The 26,632-nt window shown below is 40.0% G+C and overlaps 2 protein-coding genes across 2 annotated transcripts in view; one reads left to right on the forward strand and one right to left on the reverse strand.

The window, feature by feature from the left end:
* The window catches only part of LOC308288413 (annexin A2-A-like), a 29,695-nt gene extending 22,132 nt beyond the window's left edge, over positions 1 to 7,563 (reverse strand). Inside the window, exon 1 of the mRNA XM_080729848.1 lies at positions 7,549 to 7,563. The gene's annotated coding sequence lies outside the window, so the exon portion shown is untranslated. The remainder of the gene's footprint in view (positions 1 to 7,548) is intronic.
* An 8,921-nt stretch (positions 7,564 to 16,484) lies between these two features.
* LOC308288255 (calcium and integrin-binding family member 2-like) lies at positions 16,485 to 26,632 on the forward strand (the record flags this gene model as incomplete). Its single annotated transcript, XM_080729647.1, has 6 exons — positions 16,485 to 16,541; positions 17,653 to 17,687; positions 22,062 to 22,173; positions 23,282 to 23,429; positions 25,782 to 25,977; positions 26,611 to 26,632. The coding sequence occupies exons 1-6, from the start codon at positions 16,491 to 16,493 to the stop codon at positions 26,630 to 26,632; spliced, it is 564 nt and encodes a 187-aa protein (XP_080585773.1). The 5' UTR covers positions 16,485 to 16,490.

Here is a 26,632-nt window from a genome sequence, read left to right on the forward strand (position 1 = left end):
TATATACAATATAACCCTAACCCTATACAAGCTGCAATCACTGACTTTATGATGGGTGGTTCTGTCTGTCTGTCTGTCTGTCTGTCTGTCTGTCTGTCTGTCTGTCTGTCTGTCTCTCTGTCCGTCCTCTATACCAAGACATCAGAGACACATTCTTCCCACAGATTACACACACCCGAAGTGAGTTGGAAAACATAAAAACTCCCATACCTACTGGGAGAAATACAACAATGTTCGAACACAGCACCAAGACTTGTGAACTGTTGCAACAAAAGAAGGCTAGAAACACAACCACCCTAAGGACTACAAACCATGGATTGACATCTAGACCTAGTACATACAGTATGAAACAGAGCTGATACCTTTAAATGCATTATGAGGAAAATAATGCTGCTATTTGTACCCTGTATATGGCAATGTAAACATATATGTTCTCATGCCAATGGGGCTTTTAAGCCGTGACATCATTTTGTAGGCAGAGGAGAATCTGCCCCCAGAGCATTTTCTGTCCCTCGCTATTTCAAAAAACAACGACTAAAGAATAACGACTAAAGTAATTCTAACACTTTCCTTTCAACAACAAAGAGAAGAAAAATGTGTAAATAGTAAAAATAGTAAAAAGATTCACGGAAAATGGGGGCAGAAATTCTCCTCTGCCTACAAAATGATGTCATACTTAACAGCCCCATAAAGCTCCTTTGAATTGAATTGAATTGAATTGAACTGAATTGTCTGTCTGTCTGTCTGTCTGTCTGTCTGTCTGTCTGTCTGTCTGTCTGTCTGTCTGTCTGTCTGTCTGTCTGTCTGTCTGCCTGCCTGCCTGCCTGCCTGCTTGTCTCTCTCTCTCTCTCTCTCTCTCTCTCTCTCTCTCTCTCTCTCTCTCTCTCTCTCACACACACACACATGATCAAATCAGTGTGGAATGTTGAATCAATAACAGACTGGCACCCTCTGTGTGTGTGTGTGTGTGTGTGTGTGTGTGTGTGTGTGTGTGTGTGTGTGTGTGTGTGTGTGTGTGTGTGTGTGTGTGTGTGTGTGTAGCTAATAAGGAACAGAGATAACAGTGTAACTCTAGAGTTTTCTTATGGAGTGAAAAATGCATTGCAGTTTTGCCTGCCAAACTACAACCTCCAAGGACCCCCGGAGCTCCAGGGACCCCCAGGTCCCTGGGGGACCCCCAGATGTAAAAAATGACCAAATGTGCAAAAATGACCAAATGACCACCCCAACGGGGCTGCTCACGGGGAATTCCCGGGGACCACCGACTCCTGGTGCTCCAGAACGGATGCAAAAGTGGTGGCGCCCCCAGTGGAGGACCCCCTCCACTGCAGCTCACATAAAATGTCGTAACTCGGGCTAGGAGCGTCCGGGAGAGCCGGGGCCGGTACCTATTCGTCCGCCAAGGCAACGCGGAGACCCCACCCCTCATTTCTCACATGCCCCTCTTCTAGCGCCACCAGGAGGCCGATTCTTGCAAAACACATTTTTGGACACTGCTCCTACAGATTTTGCCCTAAAATCACACAAATCGGTACACACTATGTCTACACGTCCCCCTACACTCAGGAACCAATGCCACTTACAGCCCTCTTTGTGTATACATGTCACCTGACGGTCGCTTATCTCCCGATTAGGGAGTCTTACTGGTGTAAATACACATACAGTATACATGTAGGCCTATATATACATATAATATGTATGTATATATATTATATGTAAATACACATACAGTATACATGTAGGCCTATATATACATATAATATACGTATATATATTATATATAAATACACATACAGTATACATATAGGCCTATATATACATACTAGAAAAGAAAATTCCTACGAAATTTTAAGTGTGCCTGCAGCTCGCTAAGTGTATGCATTAGCATTTGTAGCATTAGCATTATCATTTTTTAACATTAGCATTTAAGCATTAGCATTAGCATTTTTATCATTAGCATTAGCGGAAGTAGCGGTTAGCATTAGAGGTTAGCCTTTAAGTCTGTTGGACCACCCACGAGTTTGAGACCAGTATCATGCTGCAAACTGGAGTTATGGCGGTTTAAAGCTCAACCAATAGGAAGACAGAGAGGCTTATCATTACAGCTCATCCCTATTGGCCATCTAAGTTCTCACGCCAATTTCGAGACGGTACCATGCTGCAAACTGGAGTTACAGCTGTTTAAAGCTCAGCCAATAGGAAGATAGGGGCGGGGCTTAAGAGGGGTGGGGCTTAAGCAATAAGTCCCTATTGGCCGTTTAAGTCCAGACACCAAGTTTCAAGACGGTACCATGCTGTGAACAGGAGTTATGGCTGTTTAAAGCCCAGCCAATAGGAATACAGAGGGGCGGGGCTTAATCAATTACATCTCGTCCCTATTGGCCGGAAAGTCCAAAGTCGTGTGAGCGTTTTAAAGTTTAAATCACGTTGCTAGGCAAAAGTATGCCAGAGTAATGTGAAGCCAAAGTTTCTGTTTTTCTTTTTCGGAGTCCCCCATTCAAAGTCAATGGGGTTTTTGGGCGTTATTTTTTGCGAATTACGTCGCCATGGTAACGCGGATCGGAAAGAAAAGTAATAGCACCCCATTCCCGACAGAGCCGCACGTTTTGATGTATATATTGCGGGGGTGGCGTAAATTGTGCGGCAGTTATTACGTGCCGAAATTTGTGGGATCGTCATTATTATTATTTTTATTAAGTATGGCGGATTACAATAAGTGTTTTGCCATTGCATTGCATGGCAGGCACACTTAATAATATGTATGTATTTACAATACTATGCAAGTTTACATTGTCAATAAAAATTGTAAAAAGTACTCTCAGTTTTTTACTTGAAGTATCACTACTATAAAGTACAAATACTCTGTTACAAGTAAAAGTCCAGAATTCTAAATTTACTTGAGTAAAAGTACAAAATGCATCGTATATCAAAATGTATCTTAAAGTACCACAAGTAGAAAGTACTCATTATGAGTTTTCAAATGTAGATAAAAGATCTTTAGAAAATAGCAGATCTACAAGATCACAATGTGTCATGCTGTCCCAGATGTACACAGGGCTGAAGTGGTTAATGTATGTTTATAAATCTACAAAGTAACTAAAGGTTCAAATAAATGTAGTGGAGTAAAAGTACGGTATTTATTTACCTCTGAGAAGTGCAAATTACTGAACACTGGAAAAGTAAAAGTACTGAAATACTCCAGTAAAGTAAAAGTACCTTAGAATTATATTTCACTAATAGAGTAAATGTATTGAACTACTTTAGATTACTCCACTTGGAAGTATTTTCATATTTCATAATCATTACAACATTTCATAAAGTTCACAGAACGGTAAACTCAGTGCAGTGTGTGTGTGTGTGTGTGCGTGTGCGTGTGTGTGTGTGTGTGTGTGTGTGTGTGTGTGTGTGTGTGTGTGTGTGTGTGTGTGTGTGTGGTGTTTGCATGCTGTCGGCTGTTGCTATAGTAACATAATTACAGTGGGCAGAAATTATACAGCACTGATAGTGGGTGTCTATGCGTGTGCACGTGCGTGCGCGCGCGCGCGTGTGTGTGTGTGTGTGTGTGTGTGTGTGTGTGTGTGTGTGTGTGTGTGTGTGTGTGTGTGTGTGTGTGTGTGTGTGTGCGTGTGTGTGTGTGTGTACATGCACACACCCAGTCACATCTCCCCCTTACATTCCAGGTCAGAGATTATCAGCCAATCACAGTGCAGATAAACCACACCCACAGATTTAACCACTTCTTAACTCTTTAAAACAGTTTGATTCATTCATCAGGCTGCTTTTAGAATCCATTTTAAGATTTTATTGTTGACTTTTAAAGCTCTTAATGGCCTTAATAACCCTAACCCGCACCACAATATCTAAGAGACCAGTTGGAACCCTAGGTCCTCTGATTTGGCACTTCTGGAGGTTCCAACATCAAACAGAGTGACCAGGAGCGTCACACCAAATCCTGGGCCCTGGGTACAAGGATTCACTGCGGGCCCCCCATGAATGAGCTATTGAAAAATAGCAGATATACAAGCTCACAGCGTGGCACCGAGTGCCGCGCTGTGAGCTTGTATCTGCTATTTTTGAGAAATTGTAAAAATGTGTGCAAGAAACGTATTTTTCCATGTCAGTGGTGCTCAAACCTTTTCATGTCAAGGACGCCCAAGATGACATGTATTTGGCCACGGACCCCCCATCTCAAAATATTTAGTTCCAGGTACCACCCCAGAAGCATTTTTATAGAAAGGCCTTTTTAACCTCCTATTCCCCCAGGGGAATAGGAGGTTGACGCCCCAGGGGCGTCAATTGGGTATGGCAGGGGTATGCAGCTGCCATACCCTGGGTCCAGGGGGGGAGAATAAAAGTTACTTTTAAATATAAATCCATGAATGTCTCTTTGTCTATCTGTGCTGGTTATTATGTTGTTAAATTACAGTAAAATAACTACAAATGCAAAATTCACTTTAACAAGGTATTATAATTATATTCTCCCCATCTTGACAGAATGGTATATTCCCAGGTTCCGCAGGTCAGCTGCACAGGTGCAATGCATTATTGTTAATTGTGCCACGTTTACTAACATGCCAAGTTTAGCTGCACTTGAACAACCGTTCCAGGCTGCCATATCCAGCCCAAGAAACTGTAGAAACGGGGGGAAAAATAGAATGTACTTCAAATGTATCATGCCTGTTGCTAAGGTATGGCAACATGATTGGTGTCTTGCACGCGCGCGACACCAGTCATGTTGAAATGTTTGAAAAACCTCAAATAGCTGATCTACAAGCTCACAACGTGGGTTAGGGTTAGACTAATAAACTGTTTTAAAATGGTGTTCATAATTAGTAAACAAAGTGTTAGAAGTTCATTGATAAGGCAAGACACGGACCAAAGGTTCAGTTGATGAACTGAGACAAAACAAACGATAGGTTTTATCATGATTAAGTAAGACATTAATTTATCAACAATAAAACCAAGCATATCAAAAGTTGTGTGATACAAAGTACAGTTGTATTATCTATTACTAGTAAGACACCTCAGTGTGACATGCGACGTCCTTAATATTTACAGTGTTTCTCAACCTTTTTTCTGCATGGTCACACTTTTCATGTCCCAAGAATCCATGGTCACACCAACATAATACGGGGTTGTAAATATCGTCACTGTCGGGAAGAAACCTTGTATCTCCAAGTTTCAAATGTGTAAGTTTCTTCGCAAAGCAAAGCCCTGCTTCATCATACAAGGCTGTCACACAACAGTAGTGAAAAGAGCAGATCTACAAGCACACAACGCCTCGCGGTGCGAGGCGTTGTGTGCTTGTAGATCGGCTGTTTTCACTAGTTTAAATCATTTTTTAAAATGATAAATACAATACTGGCTTTCAAGCTGTTTCAAGGGCACACTTGACCCTTCTCAGGGGCACACCAAAGGTCCCCAGGACCAGTGGTTGAGAAACACTGGTCTATTATAAAACTCCTGTCAAATATTACTACTCATTGTTGCATAATTATTCATTCATTCATTCATTCATTCATGCATGCATTCATGCATTCATGCATTCATTCATTAGACCAGGGGTTCCCAAACCTTTTTGTCTCAGGTCACCTCATAAATATTGTTTTAATCCGAGGCACCCCTACATTATAATTTTCACTCCCAGCACCTTATATTTATAGCATATCGTCGTTGTCGGGTGGAAACCTTGCATGTCCAAAACCGTCCGTTTTGTATTTATCATCTATAAAATGTACTAAACTAGTGAAAACAGCTGATCTAAAAGCACACAACGCCTCACATCGCGAGGCCTTGTGTGCTTGTAGATCGGCTGTTTTCACTAGTTTTGTGTGACAGTCTTGTATATGAGATACTTTAATGGTTTCCTGTGGAAATAAGCTTAGTCTTTTCATGGATCTCCTTTTAGTAGACCTTGTACCAGTGAACTGTACCGTCATGAAACTGTACCTTTTCCTATGCAAACTGACAATAAAGTCTTCAATCAATCAATCAATGAAGCAGGGCTTTGCTTTACCAAAAGACGTACACATTTGAAACTTGGAGATACGAGGTTTCTGCCCGACAGTGACGATATTTTAGTGATTATGTTGTGAGGAAAACGTTGAGATAACAGCCATTTTGGTTAGAACTGACTGAAAATAACTTTGTACTTCAAGTTTAAAATGATACTAAATATTTTTTCAAGTGTCCAAATAAATTCCAAATATTATCACATGATCTCACGGCACCCCAGGGTGCCCCGTCACCCACTTTGAAAACCCCTGCATTAGAGACACGTTGTGAATAGGTGTGGAGCAGGAAACAATAAGGGCCCTCTATAAACTTGATAACACATGTATTGATTACCAGGTATCAATAAGCTGTGGGCTTATCAACATGTTATCCAGCACAGCGCCCATGACGTCATGTTTAACCAATCAGGACAAGAGGCCATCAAGAACTTATTACAGTACTATTCATAATATAAAGCCATTTAACTCTTATTGCACACTAAAGAATGATTGTTTTAATGATATTTAATGATAATATGTGTTAGTTTTGTCAGTTGTCATCTTCATAGACGACAACCCTAACCCTAACCCTGTCATCTTCATAGACGTTGGTCAGACTAAAACTCACAGTCACAACTGGTCAGAATTTCATCGTCTCAAGTCTTTCCACAAAATATTAGAAAAGGCTCAACGGTGGCTTACTAAAGCCTGGATCAATAAGCAGGATTGATAAGGTGCTCATTATCAATAAAAAATAACGAGATCCATCCCTTTAGTTGTGAGCTTGTAGATCTGCTATTTTCGGTGCACATCTGAGTTATAAATCAAGCATTTCAACTCCATCAAGGCACCACCAAAATACATTTTAGTCGACTAAATCAAGTGTAGATTTAGTCAACTAAAATCTAAAACTAGGTTAAAACTAAAACATTTCAGATGAATATGACTAAAACTAAATGAGTTTCATTCAAAACACTATGGGCCCTTTTTACTCCTCATCCATAAACATTTTTGGGATTTTTCTTTTTTACTATTTTGAAAACCATTTTTAAATCGTTCAACAAGCCCGTTTACAAGCTCACAACGAGTCGATGTAGATCTGCTATTTGAAGTGTTTTAAAATGTTCTGAAAACAGTAAAAAAAGAGGCAAAGATGTGTAGGAATAAGGGGTAAGGCACCGTGACCGGGCGATAACAGGACCCTGAGACTAAAACTATGGAATTCTATTCAAAAGACTGATTAAAACTAAATCACAGTTTAATGTCAACATCAACACTGAACTGAGCATGAGATTATTTAACTCTAAACCTCAACCTGATAACTGATAAAAGTATAAAAGTATTAAAGTATTAAAGTATAAAGGTCTAACCCTAACACTCCTTCAGTTCTGTTCTCATCGTCAACATAAATCTCTAAAAGTTATTTTTTTCAACCATAAAAAGTGATTTTTTTCTCTTTTTTCTCACATTCAACAACACACACACACACACACACACACACACACACACACACACACACACACACACACACACACACACACACACAGTGTCCTACCTCACAGTGTGCGGTTCTGCTGCGTTGTGCACTCTTTTCCAGGGCGGGACCTGCTTTTATAGAGGCTGATGTGTGACTCACTGTGTGTGTGTGTGTGTGTGTGTGTGTGTGTGTGTGTGTGTGTGTGTGTGTGTGTGTGTGTGTGTGTGTGTGTGTGTGTGTGTGTGTTCAGGACACTCCTTCCTAACTTCCTTCAACCCGTTAACCCTTTAGTGACATCACTGCTCAGATTCACATGTGTTTCTAGGTCATATCCAGGGACGTGCTGGCCATTGGGAAAAGCAGGACAACTCCCGAACGGCCGGTTCATTCCCGGCCGGCCATTAGGTAAACAATAAAATGTCGGCCTTCGTTCCATTTTGGGGGCTGGGTGGCCAACAAAGTAAATCATCACTGTCGGGCAGAAACCTCGTATCTCCAAGTTTCAAATTTGTAATTTTTTTTCCCGCAAAGTAAAGCCCTGCTTCATCATTCAAGGCCGTCGCACAAAAGTAGTGAAAACAGCAGATCTACAAGCACACAACGCCTTGCGGTGCGAGGCGTTGTGTGCTTGTAGATCGTCTGTTTTCACTAGTTTAAATCATTTTTAAAATGATAAATACAAAACAAACAGTTTTGGACATACAAGGTTTCCACCCGACAACGACAAAATAACTCAATTGGCCCACTGGCTTGTCACTTTGTCACAAATCTTTGAGTAGCAAAGATTTGAGGGCCTCTACAACTCTTTTTCCCGGGCTGAATCAGGGGCCCAGCACGTCGACTGGCCATATCTCTGCTCTCATCAAGGCTTGGGGGAGAGAATGTTTTCAATCATGCAAATCAGTACGCAGTGTCTCTATAGTCATGTGATCAAGTCCGATCCGTCTGATATTTCATATTCCATCCTAATTGGCTAATATTGTCTTTTGCAGGATTGCTACGTTTTTTAACAAAATGCCTCAAATCATCAACGCAGCTTGCGATTACTGTGAGATTTGCAACACATATTCACACTATGTCAAGGAACAAATGCTAACCCTTTTCAAATTGGCCTGTTATAGCGCCACCAGCAGGTAGACTTTAGCAAAACACATTTTTTGGAACATAATGCTTCAAATCATGCACGCAGCGTCCGATTGCCATGAAAGGTCTAAGGTGAAGAACACATGCCACCCTTTTTACATTGGCCTATTATACAGTAGCACCACCAGGACGCCTGGCCTGGTGGAGACCTGTGCTATTATACAGTAGCACCACCAGGACGCCTGGCCTGGTGGAGACCTGTGCTATTATACAGTAGCACCACCAGGACGCCTGGCCTGGTGGAGACCTGTGCTATTATACAGTAGCACCACCAGGACGCCTGGCCTGGTGGAGACCTGTGCTATTATACAGTAGCACCACCAGGACGCCTGGCCTGGTGGGGACCTGTGCTATTATACAGTAGCACCACCAGGACGCCTGGCCTGGTGGAGACCTGTGCTATTATACAGTAGCACGACCAGGACGCCTGGCCTGGTGGTGACCTGTGCTATTATACAGTAGCACCACCAGGACGCCTGGCCTGGTGGAGACCTGTGCTATTATACAGTAGCACCACCAGGACGCCTGGCCTGGTGGAGACCTGTGCTATTATACAGTAGCACCACCAGGACGCCTGGCCTGGTGGGGACCTGTGCTATTATACAGTAGCACCACCAGGACGCCTGGCCTGGTGGGGACCTGTGCTCTGAAGAGCACTGCTTCTAGTTGGTTGAGAGAGAGAGATGAAGCAGGGACCCCTAAGTTCAGAGAGATGAAGCAGGGACCCCTTAGTTGAGAGAGAGATGAAGCAGGGACCCCTTAGTTGAGAGAGAGATGAAGCAGGGCCACCTTAGTTGAGAGAGAGATGAAGCAGGGACCCCTTAGTTGAGAGAGACATGAAGCAGGGACCCCCACAACCTGTTCATAGATTCCATATAGTTTCATTGTTTGAGAGCACAATCATCAGTGTATTTTGGATTCATGTCAATTTGTGTGTTCAGATATTTAACCACTTGAACCGCCAATACTTAATAAACTTGACCTTTCACTCTGTACTTAGTCTGTTCTTTTTCACCTCTACACCAAAGCTCTTTGCTGAAAATAGCAGATCTACAAGCTCTGTGGATCGGCTATTTTTGGCTAAAGTTCTCAGGATATGGACACTAGGGTTCAAGTGCATGCAAGAAGAAAAAATGTTTATAGGCCATATCACACAAAGATTTGGAGGACCCCCTGTAGTGACTCTGAGAACCCCCTAGGGGTCCCGGACCCCCTGTTGAAGACCCCTGATTTAATCCAAGCCTTGTACAAATAAACACTGGAACAAAGCTAGGAACAAATCAAGGCAGCTTGAAGGAAACAAGGCAGAAAAGTACCTTAGGGTCTGGCAACGTCACTTCCTGGTTAACAGCATGAGGTAATTCATTTTACCTTAAAGGAGCCATTAGTCAACCTTTTCTTGAAAAACGGATGCTAAAATAAAAATAATGTTTCAAAAATATTGTATTAATAAATATGCTTCATATATGTGTTTCAATTAAAAAATGACCACAAAAAGCATAAAATAATAATAAAATAATAATTTTGGCCAGTGTCAGACCGACACTTTGTTTAGATCCTAGTTTATTCTTTGATAGTGTTAGACTAGAATGTAAACAAAGTGTCGGGCCGACAACGGACAAAATGATTATTTTATCATTATTTTGCGCTTTTTGTGATCATTTTTGAATTGAAAAACATGTATGAAGCTTATTTTTTTATAAAATATTTCGAAACGTAATTTTTATTTTAGCATCCATTTTTCAAGAAAAGGTTGACTAGCTCCTTTAATTAAAACAAATATCATAATAAAAAACTTGGGTTTAAAATGTTCCACACTGCAGTGTAATGACAGAACTGTCCACTAGAGTCATAAACACAAGACTTTATAGATTTTAAACTCTTTTATATTAAATATAGAGGCAACCTAACGTCTACCAAACAGGGCAAAAAGCTACCTTATGCTGAGAGGAAATGCCTTGGTTGCCAGGTTGGTTAAAGTAAGCCTCCACAGCCCAGATGACCACTGTGTGTGTGTGTGTGTGTGTGTGTGTGTGTGTGTGCGTGCGTGCGTGCGTGCGTGCGTGCGTGCGTGCGTGCGTGCGTGCGTGCGTGCGTGCATGTGAGAGCCAAATAGACCATTACGGGTCTTGATAGTCTAGCGGTTAGCGCTGGTGGCATTAAGAGCATTTACTTCTGTTAAAGCTTCAAACAGCCCAAAACAAACTAATTAGGGTTGTGCTTGGTCTCCCACCTCTGACCCACCTTACCGATCATCACCACGAAAGCGTGGGATGGCTCAAAGTAGCTGACAGAGTACAGCATCTTGCAATGGGCCTGGTGTACAAGATACACTACACCTCCAAGATTCCCATGTACCTGACAAACTACTTCTTAAAGGTCAAGGATGTTCACGACCATAACACCAGAGGCAGCTCCACTAATCATCATCAGCGTAGATTTAACACTAAACAAGGCGCTAACTCGTTCTCCTGCTATACCATCAACATGTGGAACGCCCTTCCTCAAGCCTTAAAGGGCCTACACCATGCTTTTAAAACTATATTTTTTGTATAAATATATGCTCAAAATTGAGTCTTAGACAGGTTTTAACCCTCAACAAACACTCTGACCATTATTTTTGTTTGTTCTAGCTCTACTATAATGAGGCTCTCCAGCTGCAATACCAAAACGGCCTCTGTTTGCTCAGGGGCGCATCTAGTGGGGTTTTTCCAGAAAAAAAAGAAGTTTTTGGAAAAAAAAGAAGTTTTTTGAAAAAAAGTTTTTGAAAAAAAAAGTTTTTGAAAAAAAAAAGTTTTTTGAAAAAAAAATTTGAAAAAAAAGTTTTGAAAAAAAAAAGTTTTGAAAAAAAAGGGTTAGGGTTTTTGAATTTTTTTTTTTTTACTCTGAAAAAAAAAACGGGAAACGCGTGTGACGTCACATGCGTCAACTCTCAGAACAGCACTGTTCTGAGAACCCGTGGAAAGCTTTTCATCTCTGTCTTCCCAAAACCAGAGAAAGACACAATGTACAGAAATAGGACTTTGTGAGGATAGAAGGTGCCAGTGGGACCCCAAAAAAAGGTTTTAAAATAGAAAAAGTGAAAATTCATGGTGTAGGTCCTTTAAAGGAGAGCAAATCCCTAGTCTCCTTCAAAATTGGTATGAAGTCACCTTCAGACAGCTGCTACCCGTGACTTGTAAATAGACTAAGCCCCCATGCCCCCCCCCCCCTTTTTTATTATTCTTTTTTCTGCCTTTGTATTTGATGTTATGCTTTTGAAACTGATATTATCCTAGATAATGTATGTTCTATCCGTCTGTCTTTCAATGTTATATGAGATACTTAAAGTGTGGTTCCTGTGGAAATAAGCCTCGGCTTTCTAGGATCTCCTTTTAGTTGACCTTGTACCAGTGATTTGTACTGTCATGAAACTGTACTTTTTTCTATTGCAAACTTCTAATAAATTCTTCAATCAATCAATCAATCAAAAAACGGCTCTGTGACTCTGAGAGGGTACAAATGGAACCAAATGGACCCTTACAGGTTTTGTGACTCTGAGAGGGTACACATGGAACCAAATGGACCCTTACAGCTCTGTAACTCTGAGAGTGTACAAATGGAACCAAATGGACCCTTACAGCTCTGTGACTCTGAGAGTGTACACATGGAACCAAATGGACCCTTACAGGTTTTGTGACTCTGAGAGTGTACAAATGGAACCAAATGGACCCTTACAGCTCTGTAACTCTGAGAGTGTACACATGGAACCAAATGGACCCTTACAGCTCTGTAACTCTGAGAGTGTACACATGGAACCAAATGTCCATTTGTACACTCTCAAGAAAGAGTTGAAGATAAGGGTCCATTTGGTTTCATTTTTCACTAATTAGAGTTAAAGATCTATAAGGGTCCATTTAGTTACCAAATCCTCCATCATTTAGCTGGGGACCACCTGGAACCCCCTCGAGGACCACCGGTGGTCCCCGGACCACTGGTTGAGAAGAACTATTGCTTTACACCAGGGGTCTTCAACAGGGGGTCCCCAAAGTTACAACAGGGGGTCCTCCAAATCTTTGTGGGATACAAACTTTTTTTCTCCTATTTTTATATGAACTACTTGAACCCTATAGTGTCCATATTTGGAGAACTTTAGCCAAAAATAGCAGATCTACAAGCTCACAACACCTCGCAGCGCGAGGCGTTGTGAGCTTGTATTTTTCAGCAAAGAGGTTTGGTGTAGAGGGGAAAAAGAGCAGACTAAGTACAGAGTGAAAGGTCAAGTTTATTAAGTATTGACGGTTCAAGTGGTTAAATATCTGAAAACACAAATTGACATGAATCCAAAATACACTGATGATTGTGCTGTCAAACAATGAAACTATATGGAATCTATGAACATGTTGTGGGGGTCCCTGCTTCATCTCTCTCTCAGTTAAGGGGTCCCTGCTTCATCTCTCTCTCAGCTAAGGGGTCCCTGCTTCATCTCTCTCTCAGCTAAGGGGTCCCTGCTTCATCTCTCTCTCAGCTAAGGGGTCCCTGCTTCATCTCTCTCTCTCTCTCAGCTAAGGGGTCCCTGCTTCATCTCTCTCTCAGTTAAGAGGTCCCTGCTTCATCTCTCTCTAAGGGGTCCCTGCTTCATCTCTCTCTAAGGGGTCCCTGCTTCATCTCTCTCTAAGGGGTCCCTGCTTCATCTCTCTCTAAGGGGTCCCTGCTTCATCTCTCTCTCAGTTAAGGGGTCCTTCTTGGGCTGAAAACGTTGAAGACCCTTGCTTTACACAGTATGTTCACACATGACATTAAAGGCTCCACTGCGGACAAACGACGCCGCCTGGCGGCGGCTCGGTGTAACTGCGCCTCCCACATCACAGCTGCGTCTCCTCAGAGAGGATGATGAAGATGATGAAGATGATGATGATCTGAAATCTACGACGAAACACAGAATAATGAACAGAACAGCGAGCTGAGACCTTCTGATTAGAACTCTATGCTTTCCACACGGAACAACAGCGAGCTGAGAGGATCTATAAAGGATTCTAGGGTGTAAAGATCACCTCAACGGTCTGAAGAGAGGATCTATAAAGGATTCTAGGGTGTAAAGATCACCTCAACGGTCTAAAGTGCTTCTTAACGGCTAAAAACGGCCGTTTAGAGGAGCGGTTGGAACGTTTGATGTAGATTATTGTTGTGATGCGGCGACGCTGTTCAACTGGAGGATGGATTTTATTCTGATTAGTAAGATTATATCATTTATTATAATGATTATTGTTATGATTAGTTTGATCTGACATCACACTGTAAGATGTTATTGTACAGTGTATCAGTGGCGTCAATTCAGCCAAAGCTAGGGTATGGCAAAGATTGGAGTCCTCGTGGAAAAGAGGCATTAGATTTTGGATAACACGGTTCTATTGTGAAAATAGACGATCTACAAGCTCACAACGCCTCGCAGCGAGCTTGTAGATCGGCTATTTTCACAATGTCTGAAAACAATGTCCGTTTTTTACACAGGTTTCTACTGTTTCTTGGGCTGAATATGGCAGCCTGGAACGGTTGTTCAAGTGCAGCTAAACTTGGCATGTTAGTAAACGTGCCACAATTAACAATAATGCATTGCACCTGTGCAGCTGACCTGCGGAACCTGGGAATATACCATTCTGTCAAGATGGGGAGAATATAATTATAATAGGCTACCTTGTTAAAGTGACCATTTTGTAAAATTTTGCATTTGTAGTTATTTTACTGTAATTTAACAACATAATAACCAGCGCAGATAGAGAAAAAGACATTGATTTATATTTAAAAGTAACTTTTATTTTCCCCCCTGGACCCAGGGTATGGCAGCTGCATACCCCTGCCATACCCAATTGACACCCCTGCAATGTATCTCTATAGGTAGATTATATTATTACAGTGTATCTTGTAGGAAGAACGCTAGAATGATTACTATTATGAATATGATTAAGACTATGGTTATTATTGTGTGTGCATCAATCTCTAGAGAGGATGTAATAGATTAGTGTGTGTATATATATATATATATATATATATATAGGCCTATATATTATACCAGTAAGACTCCCTAATCGGGAGATAAGCGACCGTTGGTCGCTTATCTCCACAAATAGGCCAAAAGTTTGTTTTACCAATTATCAAGACATACGGGCAGTTGACAGTTTGCCATGGTTACTCATTGAAGTTGAATCTCCATATATGGAGATAACCTACGCATCACACTAAGTCTGACCTCACCAGCCCATATTTGGGCATGAGCAACTTATGTCTCCATATATGGAGATATGATGACATCACACAGTCCTCAGCCGATGATGTGGCGTGATGTCATACAATACACAAACGAGCCCTACAGTATAAAGGGGCAATTCTTGCCAGGAAAGAAGCATTTCTTCGACTCAGACCTTATCGCCAGGGTTGGCTTATAGCAGCTGCCGGTAGGACCATATATGGATTCTGTTAGTGTGGATCTCCTAACAGGGCATCATCTGGGATACAATCCCTTTTATGCCCATATATGGAGATCCCTAACAGAATCCCTTTCATGCCCATATATGGAGATCCCTAACAGAATCCCTTTTATGCCCATATATGGAGATCCCTAACAGCATCCCTTTTATGCCCATATATGGAGATCACTAACAGCTAACAGAATCCCTTTTATGCCCATATATGGAGATCCCTAACAGAATCCCTTTTATGCCCATATATGGAGATCCCTAACAGAATCCCTTTTATGCCCATATATGGAGATCCCTAACAGAATCCCTTGTATGCCCATATATGGAGATCCCTAACAGAATCCCTTTTATGCCCATATATGGAGATCCCTAACAGAATCCCTTTTATGCCCATATATGGAGATCCCTAACAGAATCCCTTGTATGCCCATATATGGAGATCCCTAACAGAATCCCTTTTATGCCCATAAATGGAGATCCCTAACAGAATCCCTTTTATGCCCATATATTATGGAGAAATCCCTGCTCTGAGTATCTGACATCAGTGTGATTTCACCTGTTTATGCCCATATATGGAGATCCCTGCTCTGCGTATCTGGTTGCTATGGTAAACAGTTGGTTGCTAGGGTAAAAAAACATGGTTGCTATGGTAAACAGTTGGTTGCTAGGGTAAACAGTTGGTTGCTAGGGTAAAACCATGGTTGCTAAGGTGGTTGCTAACGTACACTAACAGACCAGCAACAACAGACTGTTGCCACAGCAACGTACACAAAGGTTTGCGTACACATGTGGTGTGATGTCATACTGATGCGGAGATATGAGCAGGGCAAAGGTGTGACGTGTGACGTGTGACCGACGGACGGACGGACGGACGGACGGACGGACGGACGGACGGACGGACGGACGGACGGACGGACGGTGGAGGTTTTCATAGTAAACTGCTCCCTGACGGTCGCAATTATATTATATTATATTATATTATATTATATTATATTATATTATATTATACATATTACAGGGTACTTCTAGGAGCAGACATGTCAGTGGACTAGGATGTAATATATTAGTATATTATATATTATATTATATTATATTATATTATATTATACATATTACAGGGTACTTCTAGGAGCAGACATGTCAGTGGACTAGGATGTAATATATTAGTATATTATATATTATATTATATTATATTATATTATACATATTACAGGGTACAGGCAGCTCTAGACATGTCAGTGGAGTAGAGGATGTAATATATTAGTATATATAATATATTATATTATACATATTACAGGGTGCATCTAGGTGCAGACATGTAAATGGAGTAAAGAGGATGTAATATATTAGTATATATAATATATTATATTATACATATTACAGGGTACATCTAGGAGCAGACATGTAAATGGAGTAAAGAGGATGGGAAACAAACAAAGCACCTTCACAGATGAACAGTTTGAAGCTTATCAGGTAATTATAATAAATTATAATGTATTATTATAAGAATGTTTTAATTTGAATCTATCTGGATCAACCAGGATGGAACAGAACATATGCTTAGCTGCTAATAGAAAGTGTGTGTGTGTGTGTGTGTGTGTGTGTGTGTGTGTGTGTGTGTGTGTGTGTGTGTGTGTGTGTGTGTGTGTGTGTGTGAGGGGAGCTATGAAAGCTGATCTGCCCTCGTGCCCTAGAACAGTGTTTCTCAACCACTGGTCCTGGGGACCTTTGGTGGCCCCTGAGAAGGGTCAAGTGTGCCCCTTGAAAGCCAGCATTGTATTTATCATTTTAAACTGTCACTACTGTTGTATGATGAAGCAGGGCTTTACTTGTGAAGAAACGTACAGATACTTGGAGATACGAGGTTTCTGCCCGACAGTGATGATATTTACACCTCCGTAATATGTTGGTGTGACCATGGATTCTTGGGTTGTGTCCATGCAGAAAAAAGGTTGAGAAACACTGGACTAGGACATGAAATAATGATATTTATTATATTTATTCAGGACTGTACATTTAAACAGTGTATTAATAAACAGTGATATGTATTATTAAACAGTGATATTTATTATTAAACAGTGATATTTATTATATTTATCATATTTATTATATTTATGCAGGACTGTACATTTAAACAGTGTATTATTAAACAGTGATATTTATTATATTTATTATATTTATTATATTTATCATATTTATTATATTTATGCAGGACTGTACATTTAAACAGTGTATTATTAAACAGTGATATTTATTATTAAACAGTGATATTTATTATATTTATTATATTTATGCAGGACTGTACATTTAAACAGTGTATTATTAAACAGTGATATTTATTATATTTATTATATTTATTATATTTATCATATTTATTATATTTATGCAGGACTGTACATTTAAACAGTGTATTATTAAACAGTGATATTTATTATATTTATTATATTTATTATATTTATTATATTTATCATATTTATTATATTTATGCAGGACTGTACATTTAAACAGTGTATTATTAAACAGTGATATTTATTATTAAACAGTGATATTTATTATATTTATTATATTTATTATATTTATGCAGGACTGTACATTCTTCACCAGGAAGGAGATATTAAGGTACAGTATGTTTGTTTCCTTACATCCTTTCCTTCCATGCATCCTTACACCCTGTTTACAATGTGTTTCCTTTCCTTCACTACATCCTTACCCTGTTTACAGTGTGTGTGTGTGTGTGTGTGTGTGTGTGTGTGTGTGTGTGTGTGTGTGTGTGTGTGTGTGTGTGTGTGTGTGTGTGTGTGTGTGTGTGTTTCCTTAAAGTCCTTTCCTTCCATGCATCCTAACACCTAATAAAAGTCAATATATGGGTATTCCCCAGAATCCCTTTTATGCCCATATATGAAGATCCCCGATGTCATTGATAGCCTATATATGACTGGCCAGATGGCAGTTTTTATAGTTCACCATATTGGAACTGTATACAAAGGAGTAGAGTAGCATTAGGGCCTATAGTTTTTAATGTTTTTTCTGCTTTAGTTCCACTGCCTGCCTAACCCAGATAATGAATATCATATCCATGCATGCACACTGCACAGTACACAATACACATAGAATAAAGACATTAAATGAATATCATATCCATGCATGCACACTGCACAGTACACATAGAATAAAGACATTAAATGAATATCATATCCATGCATGCACACTCACTGTACACATAGAATAAAGACATTAAATGAATATCATATCATATCCATGCATGCACACTGCACAGTACACATAGAATAAAGACATTAAATGAATATCATATCCATGCATGCACACTGCACAGTACACATAGAATAAAGACATTAAATGAATATCATATCCATGCATGCACAACATCACATTCACTTTCTCTTTCAGTGGTGTGGAGATGCGCGGAAGCAAAGAAAGTCACCACAGTTTGATTTGATCATTGCAAAGTCAATTATGAAGGGATTTTAAAAATTAAAACGTCTCCATATTGCTTGGGAAGTCTACTTCGCAGAGAAAGCCTTTGCGATTGCTAAATCGCGAGATTTCGCATCGCGATTTCGGTTTGAAAACGATTAACCATGCAGCAGTAGTTCTTTTCTGCTGAGGAGGGGGCGGTGGGGGGCCTTTTGATCGGCGGGGGCCCTACACAGAGTGCGTGGTCTGCGTATACGGCCCGCCGGCGCTGCGTGTGTGCGTGCGTGTGTGTGTGTGTGTGTGTGTGCGTGCGTGTGTGCGTGTGTGTGTGTGTGTGTGTGTGTGTGATGGCATCATTGCTCTCAGCATCAGTCTAATCTAATCTGACACCTGAGGACGGTTCTGTTCGTCCAACACAATCACATCAAAATGCTTCAGTATTCAATAAAATGCTCTTAGTGCAAATTTACATCACTTTGGGGACCTCAGGGTGTGCGTGTGTGCGTGCGTGCGTGCGTGTGTGTGTGTGTGCGTGATGTAACAGTTTCCACTTCCACAGTATATGTTAGGGGTTCCAGGTAAACTCTGTCTACAAGGGAAATATGTTTTATATTTTAAAGATTTGTTTTTGGGCTTTTTATGCCTTTATTTGATAGGATAGTAGACTGACAGGAAATGGGGAGAGAGATGGGGAATGACATGTGGCAAAGGTCGTCCGGATCGGGAATCGAACCGGCGACGCCAGCAGGCATCATAGCCTAGTATGTGGTATGCGCCTTGACCACTAGGCCAGCGGGCCTGGTGCTCCCTTTGAACTTCAAAGGGGTTATGAACTGCGGTAATTGACTGAGTCATACAAGTGTCAATAGCTCGTTAGTCAATGAAAGCATCAAAGACTACGACCTGTTTGATGTCTGTAATGAGAGTGGAAGGGGGATGTGTTTGTTTACACAAAGACCTGCCTGATTGGCTGAATGGTTCTGAACCAGGCCACCACCCACCACGTGCCCCAAGCCTACAGCCCTGATTGGCTATCCCTTTCATCGGGCTAGTGGAAAAAGCTTAGTAATGTAGAGGGCCAGACTTCACTACAACACCACTACCGCCAGAGGGTGGTGTTGAGTGCAGTCTGGTTTATTAACCAGGCAAGTCCGTAGCATTTTTAAGCTCCAGTGTGGGTCGGGCGGGTTTCCATTCTGAAACCAGGTTAGCATTCACCAGTGTTAGTTTTACTGAGGTCAAGGAGTTAAAGAGTTTCAGAGTGCCGATGAGTAACCGTGTGGGGATTCTTCCTAAAGGTGTGGAAGATTGAGGTGTTTAGATGTGTAACCGTATTTAGATGTGTAACCGTATTTAGATGTGTAACCGTGTTTAGATGTGTAACCGTGTTTAGATGTGTAACCATGTTTAGATGTGTAACCATGTTTAGATGTGTAACCGTATTTAGATGTGTAACCATGTTTAGATGTGTAACCGTATTTAGATGTGTAACCGTGTTTAGATGTGTAACCATGTTTAGATGTGTAACCATGTTTAGATGTGTAACCATGTTTAGATGTGTAACCGTGTTTAGATGTGTAACCATGTTTAGATGTGTAACCATGTTTAGATGTGTAACCATGTTTAGATGTGTAACCATGTTTAGATGTGTAACCGTATTTAGATGTGTAACCATGTTTAGATGTGTAACCATGTTTAGATGTGTAACCATGTTTAGATGTGTAACCGTGTTTAGATGTGTAACCATGTTTAGATGTGTAACCATGTTTAGATGTGTAACCGTGTTTAGATGTGTAACCATGTTTAGATGTGTAACCATGTTTAGATGTGTAACCATGTTTAGATGTGTAACCGTATTTAGATGTGTAACCATGTTTGGATGTGTAACCGTGTTTAGATGTGTAACCGTATTTAGATGTGTAACCATGTTTAGATGTGTAACCGTATTTAGATGTGTAACCATGTTTAGATGTGTAACCGTATTTAGATGTGTAACCATGTTTAGATGTGTAACCGTATTTAGATGTGTAACCGTGTTTAGATGTGTAACCATGTTTAGATGTGTAACCATGTTTAGATGTGTAACCATGTTTAGATGTGTAACCATGTTTAGATGTGTAACCGTGTGGGGATTCTTCCTAAAGGTGTGGCAGATTGAGGAGTTTAGATGATTCTTCAGGTTGAGGAGTTTAGATGATTCTTCAGATTGAGTTTAGATGATTCTTCAGTTGAGGAGTTTAGATGATTCTTCAGATTGAGGAGTTTAGATGATTCTTCAGGTTGAGGAGTTTAGATGATTAGATGATTCTTCAGATTGAGTTTAGATGATTCTTCAGGTTGAGGAGTTTAGATGATTCTTCAGATTGATTTTAGATGATTCTTCAGATGGAGGAGTTTAGATGATTCTTCAGATTGAGTTTAGATGATTCTTCAAATTGAGGAGTTTAGATGATTCTTCAGATTGAGGAGTTTAGATGATTCTTCAGCTTGAGGAGTTTAGATGATTCTTCAGATTGAGGAGTTTAGAGAGTTTAGATGATTCTTCAGGTTGAGGAGTTTAGATGATTCTTCAGATTGAGGAGTTTAGAGAGTTTAGATGATTCTTCAGATTGAGGAGTTTAGAGAGTTTAGATGATTCTTCAGATTGAGGAGTTTAGAGAGTTTAGATGATTCTTCAGATTGAGGAGTTTAGAGAGTTTAGATGATTCTTCAGATTAAGGAGTTTAGATGATTCTTCAGATTGAGGAGTTTAGATGATTCTTCAGGTTGAGGAGTTTAGATGATTCTTCAGATTGAGGAGTTTAGATGTGTAACCTTGTGGGGGATTCTTCAGATTTATCTATGGATTACACATTGTATTTATATTACAGATTACATATTGTATTTATATTACAGATTACATACTGTATAATACATGTTGTATAGTATTAAAGTATTTATATTTACAGATTACATGGTCGCTACAGAGTTGGCTCCCCAGATGGTTCCTATGGATTACATATTGTATTTATATTACAGATTAAATATTGTATTTATATTACAGATTACATGGGCGCTACAGAGAGCTGGCTCCTCAGATGGTTCCTATGGATTAAAGTATTAAAGTATTAAAGTATATATTATATATTACAGATTACATGGGCACTACAGAGAGTTGGCTCCTCAGATGGTTCCTATGGATTACACCAACAATCCATTCATTTATTACATGTATTTATATTACATGTTATGTATTTATATGACATGTTGTATTAAAGTATTAAAGTATATATTATATATTACAGATTACATGGTCGCTACAGAGAGCTGGCTCCTCAGATGGTTCCTATGGATTACACCAACAATCCATTCATTTATTACATGTATTTATATTACATGTTATGTATTTATATGACATGTTGTATTAAAGTATTAAAGTATATATTATATATTACAGATTACATGGTCGCTACAGAGAGCTGGCTCCTCAGATGGTTCCTATGGATTACACCAACAATCCATTCATTTATTACATGTATTTATATGTTGTATTAAAGTATTAAAGTATTTACATTACAGATTACATGGTCGATACAGAGAGCTGGCCCCTCAGATGGTTCCCATGGATTACACCAACAATCCAGACGTTAAACTTCCTCTGGCTTTGATCGTCAGCATGCCTGAACTGAAGGTCAGCAACTAACCTTAACCCTAACCTTAACCCTAACCCTAAACCTAACCCTAAACCTAAACCTAAACCTAACCCATGCCTGAACTGAAGGTCAGTAACTAACCTTAACGCTAACCTTAACCCTAAACCTAACCCTAACTAACCCTAACCTTAACCCTAACCCTAAACCTAAACCTAACCCTAAACCTAACCCATGCCTGAACTGAAGGTCAGTAACTAACCCTGTAACTAACCCAGTAACCCTAAACCTAACCCTAACCTTGGCTTAACCCATGCCTGAACTGAAGGTCTGCCTGCCTGCCTGCCTGTCTGTCTGTCTGTCTGTCTGTCTGTCTGTCTGTCTGTCTGTCTGTCTGTCTGTCTGTCTGTCTGCCTGCCTGTCTGTCTGTCTGCCTGCCTGCCTGCCTGTCTGTCTGCCTGTCTGTCTGCTTGCTTGCCTGTCTGTCTGTCTGAGATAAATACTAGGGGTGTAACGATACATTTAACAGCGATACGATACACATCACCATAGATGGTTGACGATACGATACATGGATGATGTAAACACTGTGATACGATACATGGATGATGTAAACACTGTGATACGATACATGGATGATGTAAACACTGTGATACGATACATGGATGGTGTTGGTTCATTCATGGCGATACGATACGATACGATACATGGATGATGTAAACACTGTGATTCTCTTGCAAATGCATGCACATTATATTACAACACATATGGACAAACCTGCACCTTGACATGAACACAGATTACACACATTTATCCATAGACCAAGAGTAAAAGTAATTAAACCCTCTTTTTAGTTTTCCCTCTGAGAAATTGCTAAATACAAGGCACAAATAGTTAGTTTTCATACAATCGATTATTTGCATTGCAAAACGATTCGATAAAAAGTGGTACGATATTTTGCTTTTGCATATCCATATACAGTAGTAGATCATTGCGAATTACAATGGATTGTTAGATTCACATTCAGCTACTATATTGTTACACCCCTGATATGGATTGTTAGATACTATGGTTACTATGGTTACTATGGTTACTATGGTTACAGCCCTAGTAAATAAATCCATCTCTGCTCTTTGTCGCCCCCTCCAGGAGAACCCGTTCAGAGAGCGCATCGTGGAAACCTTCTCGGAGGACGGCCAGGGCAGTTTGACCTTCAACGACTTTGTGGACATGTTCTCTGCCCTGTGTGAAACCTCCCCGCGAGGGGTTAAAACTATCTACGCCTTTAAGATCTACGGTAAGGAAGGAGTTAAAACTATCTTTAAGATCTACGGTAAGGAAGGAGTTAAAACTATCTTTAAGATCTACGGTAAGGAAGGAGTTAAAACTATCTACGCCTTTAAGATCTACGGTAAGGAAGGAGTTAAAACTATCTACGCCTTTAACCCTCTAAGGCCCAAATATAGAAATACTTGAAATAAAAAATTGAAAAAAATCAGATGGTGTTGTAGGAGTCCTAATCACAGGAAAATGTAATGTTTTTTTCAAAAAAATGTTTTTGTAAGGTTTTATAGCCATAAATCATAAATCATAAATCATGCTCTAATTTACATATGGGGGATATTTTTCACAATAATAACATATGTACATGTTCTAGACATTCTAATGATCACCAAAAAAAATAGTAAAGGCATTTTACTTATGTTTTTGTGAGGAATAGCTTCCATGAAAAAGTGAGATGTTGTTCGTCAAAACTCTGGAATGTCAGCGGGTGTGGCGGGTGTGAATGTCAGCCCCTGTGGGGGGTATTTATATGCAAATATTGTGGCCAATGGCATTGTAATACTAAACAATAGAATCCAATGGTGATGTTTAGGTGGTAGGGGGAGCTAAAATAAAATCATTTAAACCTTTTTTTGGATAAAATACAAACGTTGTAATATTACAACAGTGGGCCTTAGAGGGTTAAGATCTACGGTAAGGAAGGGGTTAAAACTATCTACGCCTTCAAGATCTACGGTAAGGAAGGAGTTAAAACTATTTACGCCTTTAAGATCTACGGTAAGGAAGGGGTTAAAACTATCTACGCCTTCAAGATCTACGGTAAGGAAGGAGTTAAAACTATCTTTAAGATCTACGGTAAGGAAGGGGTTAAAACTATCTAAGCCTTCAAGATATACGGTAAGGAAGGGGTTAAAACTATCTACGCCTTCAAGATATACGGTAAGGAAGGGGTTAAAATTATCTACGCTTTTAAGATCTACGGTAAGGAAACCTCACCCATTTAGAATTCAGACCACGGTGGAAGCTAGGGAGTGAGTCTGTAGTTCTAATGGAAGCTAGGGAGTGAGTCTGTAGTTCTAATGGAAGCTAGGGAGTGAGTCTGTTGTTCTAATGGAAGCTAGGGAGTGAGTCTGTAGTTCTAATGGAAGCTAGGGAGTGAGTTTGTAGTTCTAAGTGCGACAGGGAGTTTATTCCACAGTTTGGGGGCCAGGAGGGAGAAGAGTCTAGGACGAGTGGATTTTTAGCGAGGGTTCTGTCAGCATCCCTGTGTTGGCTGATCTGAGTGAACAGGTGGGCTTGTAGGGGTTGATCAGGTTTTGGAGGTCAGCATCAGTTCCCACTAGTTACTTACTTACTCACATTCCCATTAGGATGAGGAAGAAATGCCAACATTTTCATTGTTACTATAGTCATGCTATAACAGGCCGAGTTGTGTCTTGACCAATAATTGCACCGATCGGCATAAAACGCTGTATGCACACTCACTCCCTACTCACTCCCTACTCACTCCCTAGAGGCCAAGGTAAAACATCTGGCCTGCATTCTTCTAACCGGTATGCCTTTTGTAGCGCCACCAGTAGGTAGACTTATACATTTTAGTGCTTCAGATTTGATCTAAATCTTATCTTATCTTGTAGATTTCAACATGGATAACTTCATCTTGAGAAGACTCATACATACACAATATACATACATACAGTGTAATATTGTATATATCTTGTCTTGTCTTGTAGATTTCAACATGGATAACTTCATCTTGAGAAGATCATACATATACAGCATACATACAGTATAATATTGTATATATCTTGTCTTCTCTATAGATTTCAACATGGATAACTTCATCTTGAGAAGATCATACATATACAGCATACATACAGTATAATATTGTATATATCTTGTCTTGTCTTGTAGATTTCAACATGGATAACCTCATCTTGAGAAGATCATACATACACAATATACATACAGTGTAATATTGTATATATCTTGTCTTCTCTCGTAGATTTCAACATGGATAACTTCATCAGGAGAAGACTCATACATATACAGTATACATATAATATTGTATATATGTTGTCTTCTCTATAGATTTCAACATGGATAACTTGATCTGGAGAAGACTCATACATATATACATATAATAATTATATATCTTGTCTTGTCTTGTAGATTTCAACATGGATAACTTCATCTTGAGAAGATCATACATACACAATATACATACATATAATATGTATATATCTTGTCTTCTCTCGTAGATTTCAACATGGATAACTTCATCTGCAAAGAGGATCTGGAGAAGACCCATACATATACAGCATACATACAGTGTAATATTGTATATATCTTGTCTTCTCTATAGATTTCAACATGGATAACTTCATCTGCAAAGAGGACCTGGAGAAGACGTTGAACAAGCTGACCAAAGGAGAGCTGTCCCCAGAGGAGGTGACGCTGGTGTGTGACAAGGCCATGGAGGAGGCTGACCTGGATGGAGACAGCAAGATGTCCTTCCAGGACTTTGAGAACATGATCTCCAAAGCCCCGGACTTCCTCAGGTACCCTAACCTTAACCCTAACCCTAACTCTAACCTTAACCCTAACCATGTTTATATAAAACTATGATCTCCAAAGCCCCAGACTTCCTCAGGTACTGTTAACCCTAACCCTAACCCTGTTTATATAAAACTATATAAATATGATCTCCAAAGCCCCGGACTCCCTCAGATATATAACACTATATGTATCAACCTCCACCAGACTTCCTAAGGTAGTGTTTATATAACACTATATGTATCAACCTCCACCAGACTTCCTAAGGTAGTGTTTATATAAAACTATATGCCTCCACCAGACTTCCTAAGTTACTGTTTATATAAAACTATGATCTCTAAAGCCCTAGACTTCCTAAGGTACTGTTTACGTATTAGCTCCTTTCGGAACCACTCGCTCCACGGCTATGCCTCTCCGAGATGTGGTTCCTGCTCACAGCATGCCCAAATGAGGTTTCTCCGGGGGTAGTTCACCAGACACATTAACATTTATACACACAATACAATTTGGTATTATTAAACAACACAATACAATTTGGTATTATTAAAGGGGAGATATAATTAATTATTAATATGTTTCCTTTCTTTTTGTGCTGAGTTTATTTCGTTTTTCACATGTGTTGTTTCTGTTCCTTGCAGCACTTTCCATATACGAATCTGA

Source organism: Nannobrachium achirus, assembly GCF_963921795.1.
Source record: "Nannobrachium achirus genome assembly, chromosome: 7".
In the NCBI taxonomy this organism is placed as follows: Eukaryota; Metazoa; Chordata; class Actinopteri; order Myctophiformes; family Myctophidae; genus Nannobrachium; species Nannobrachium achirus.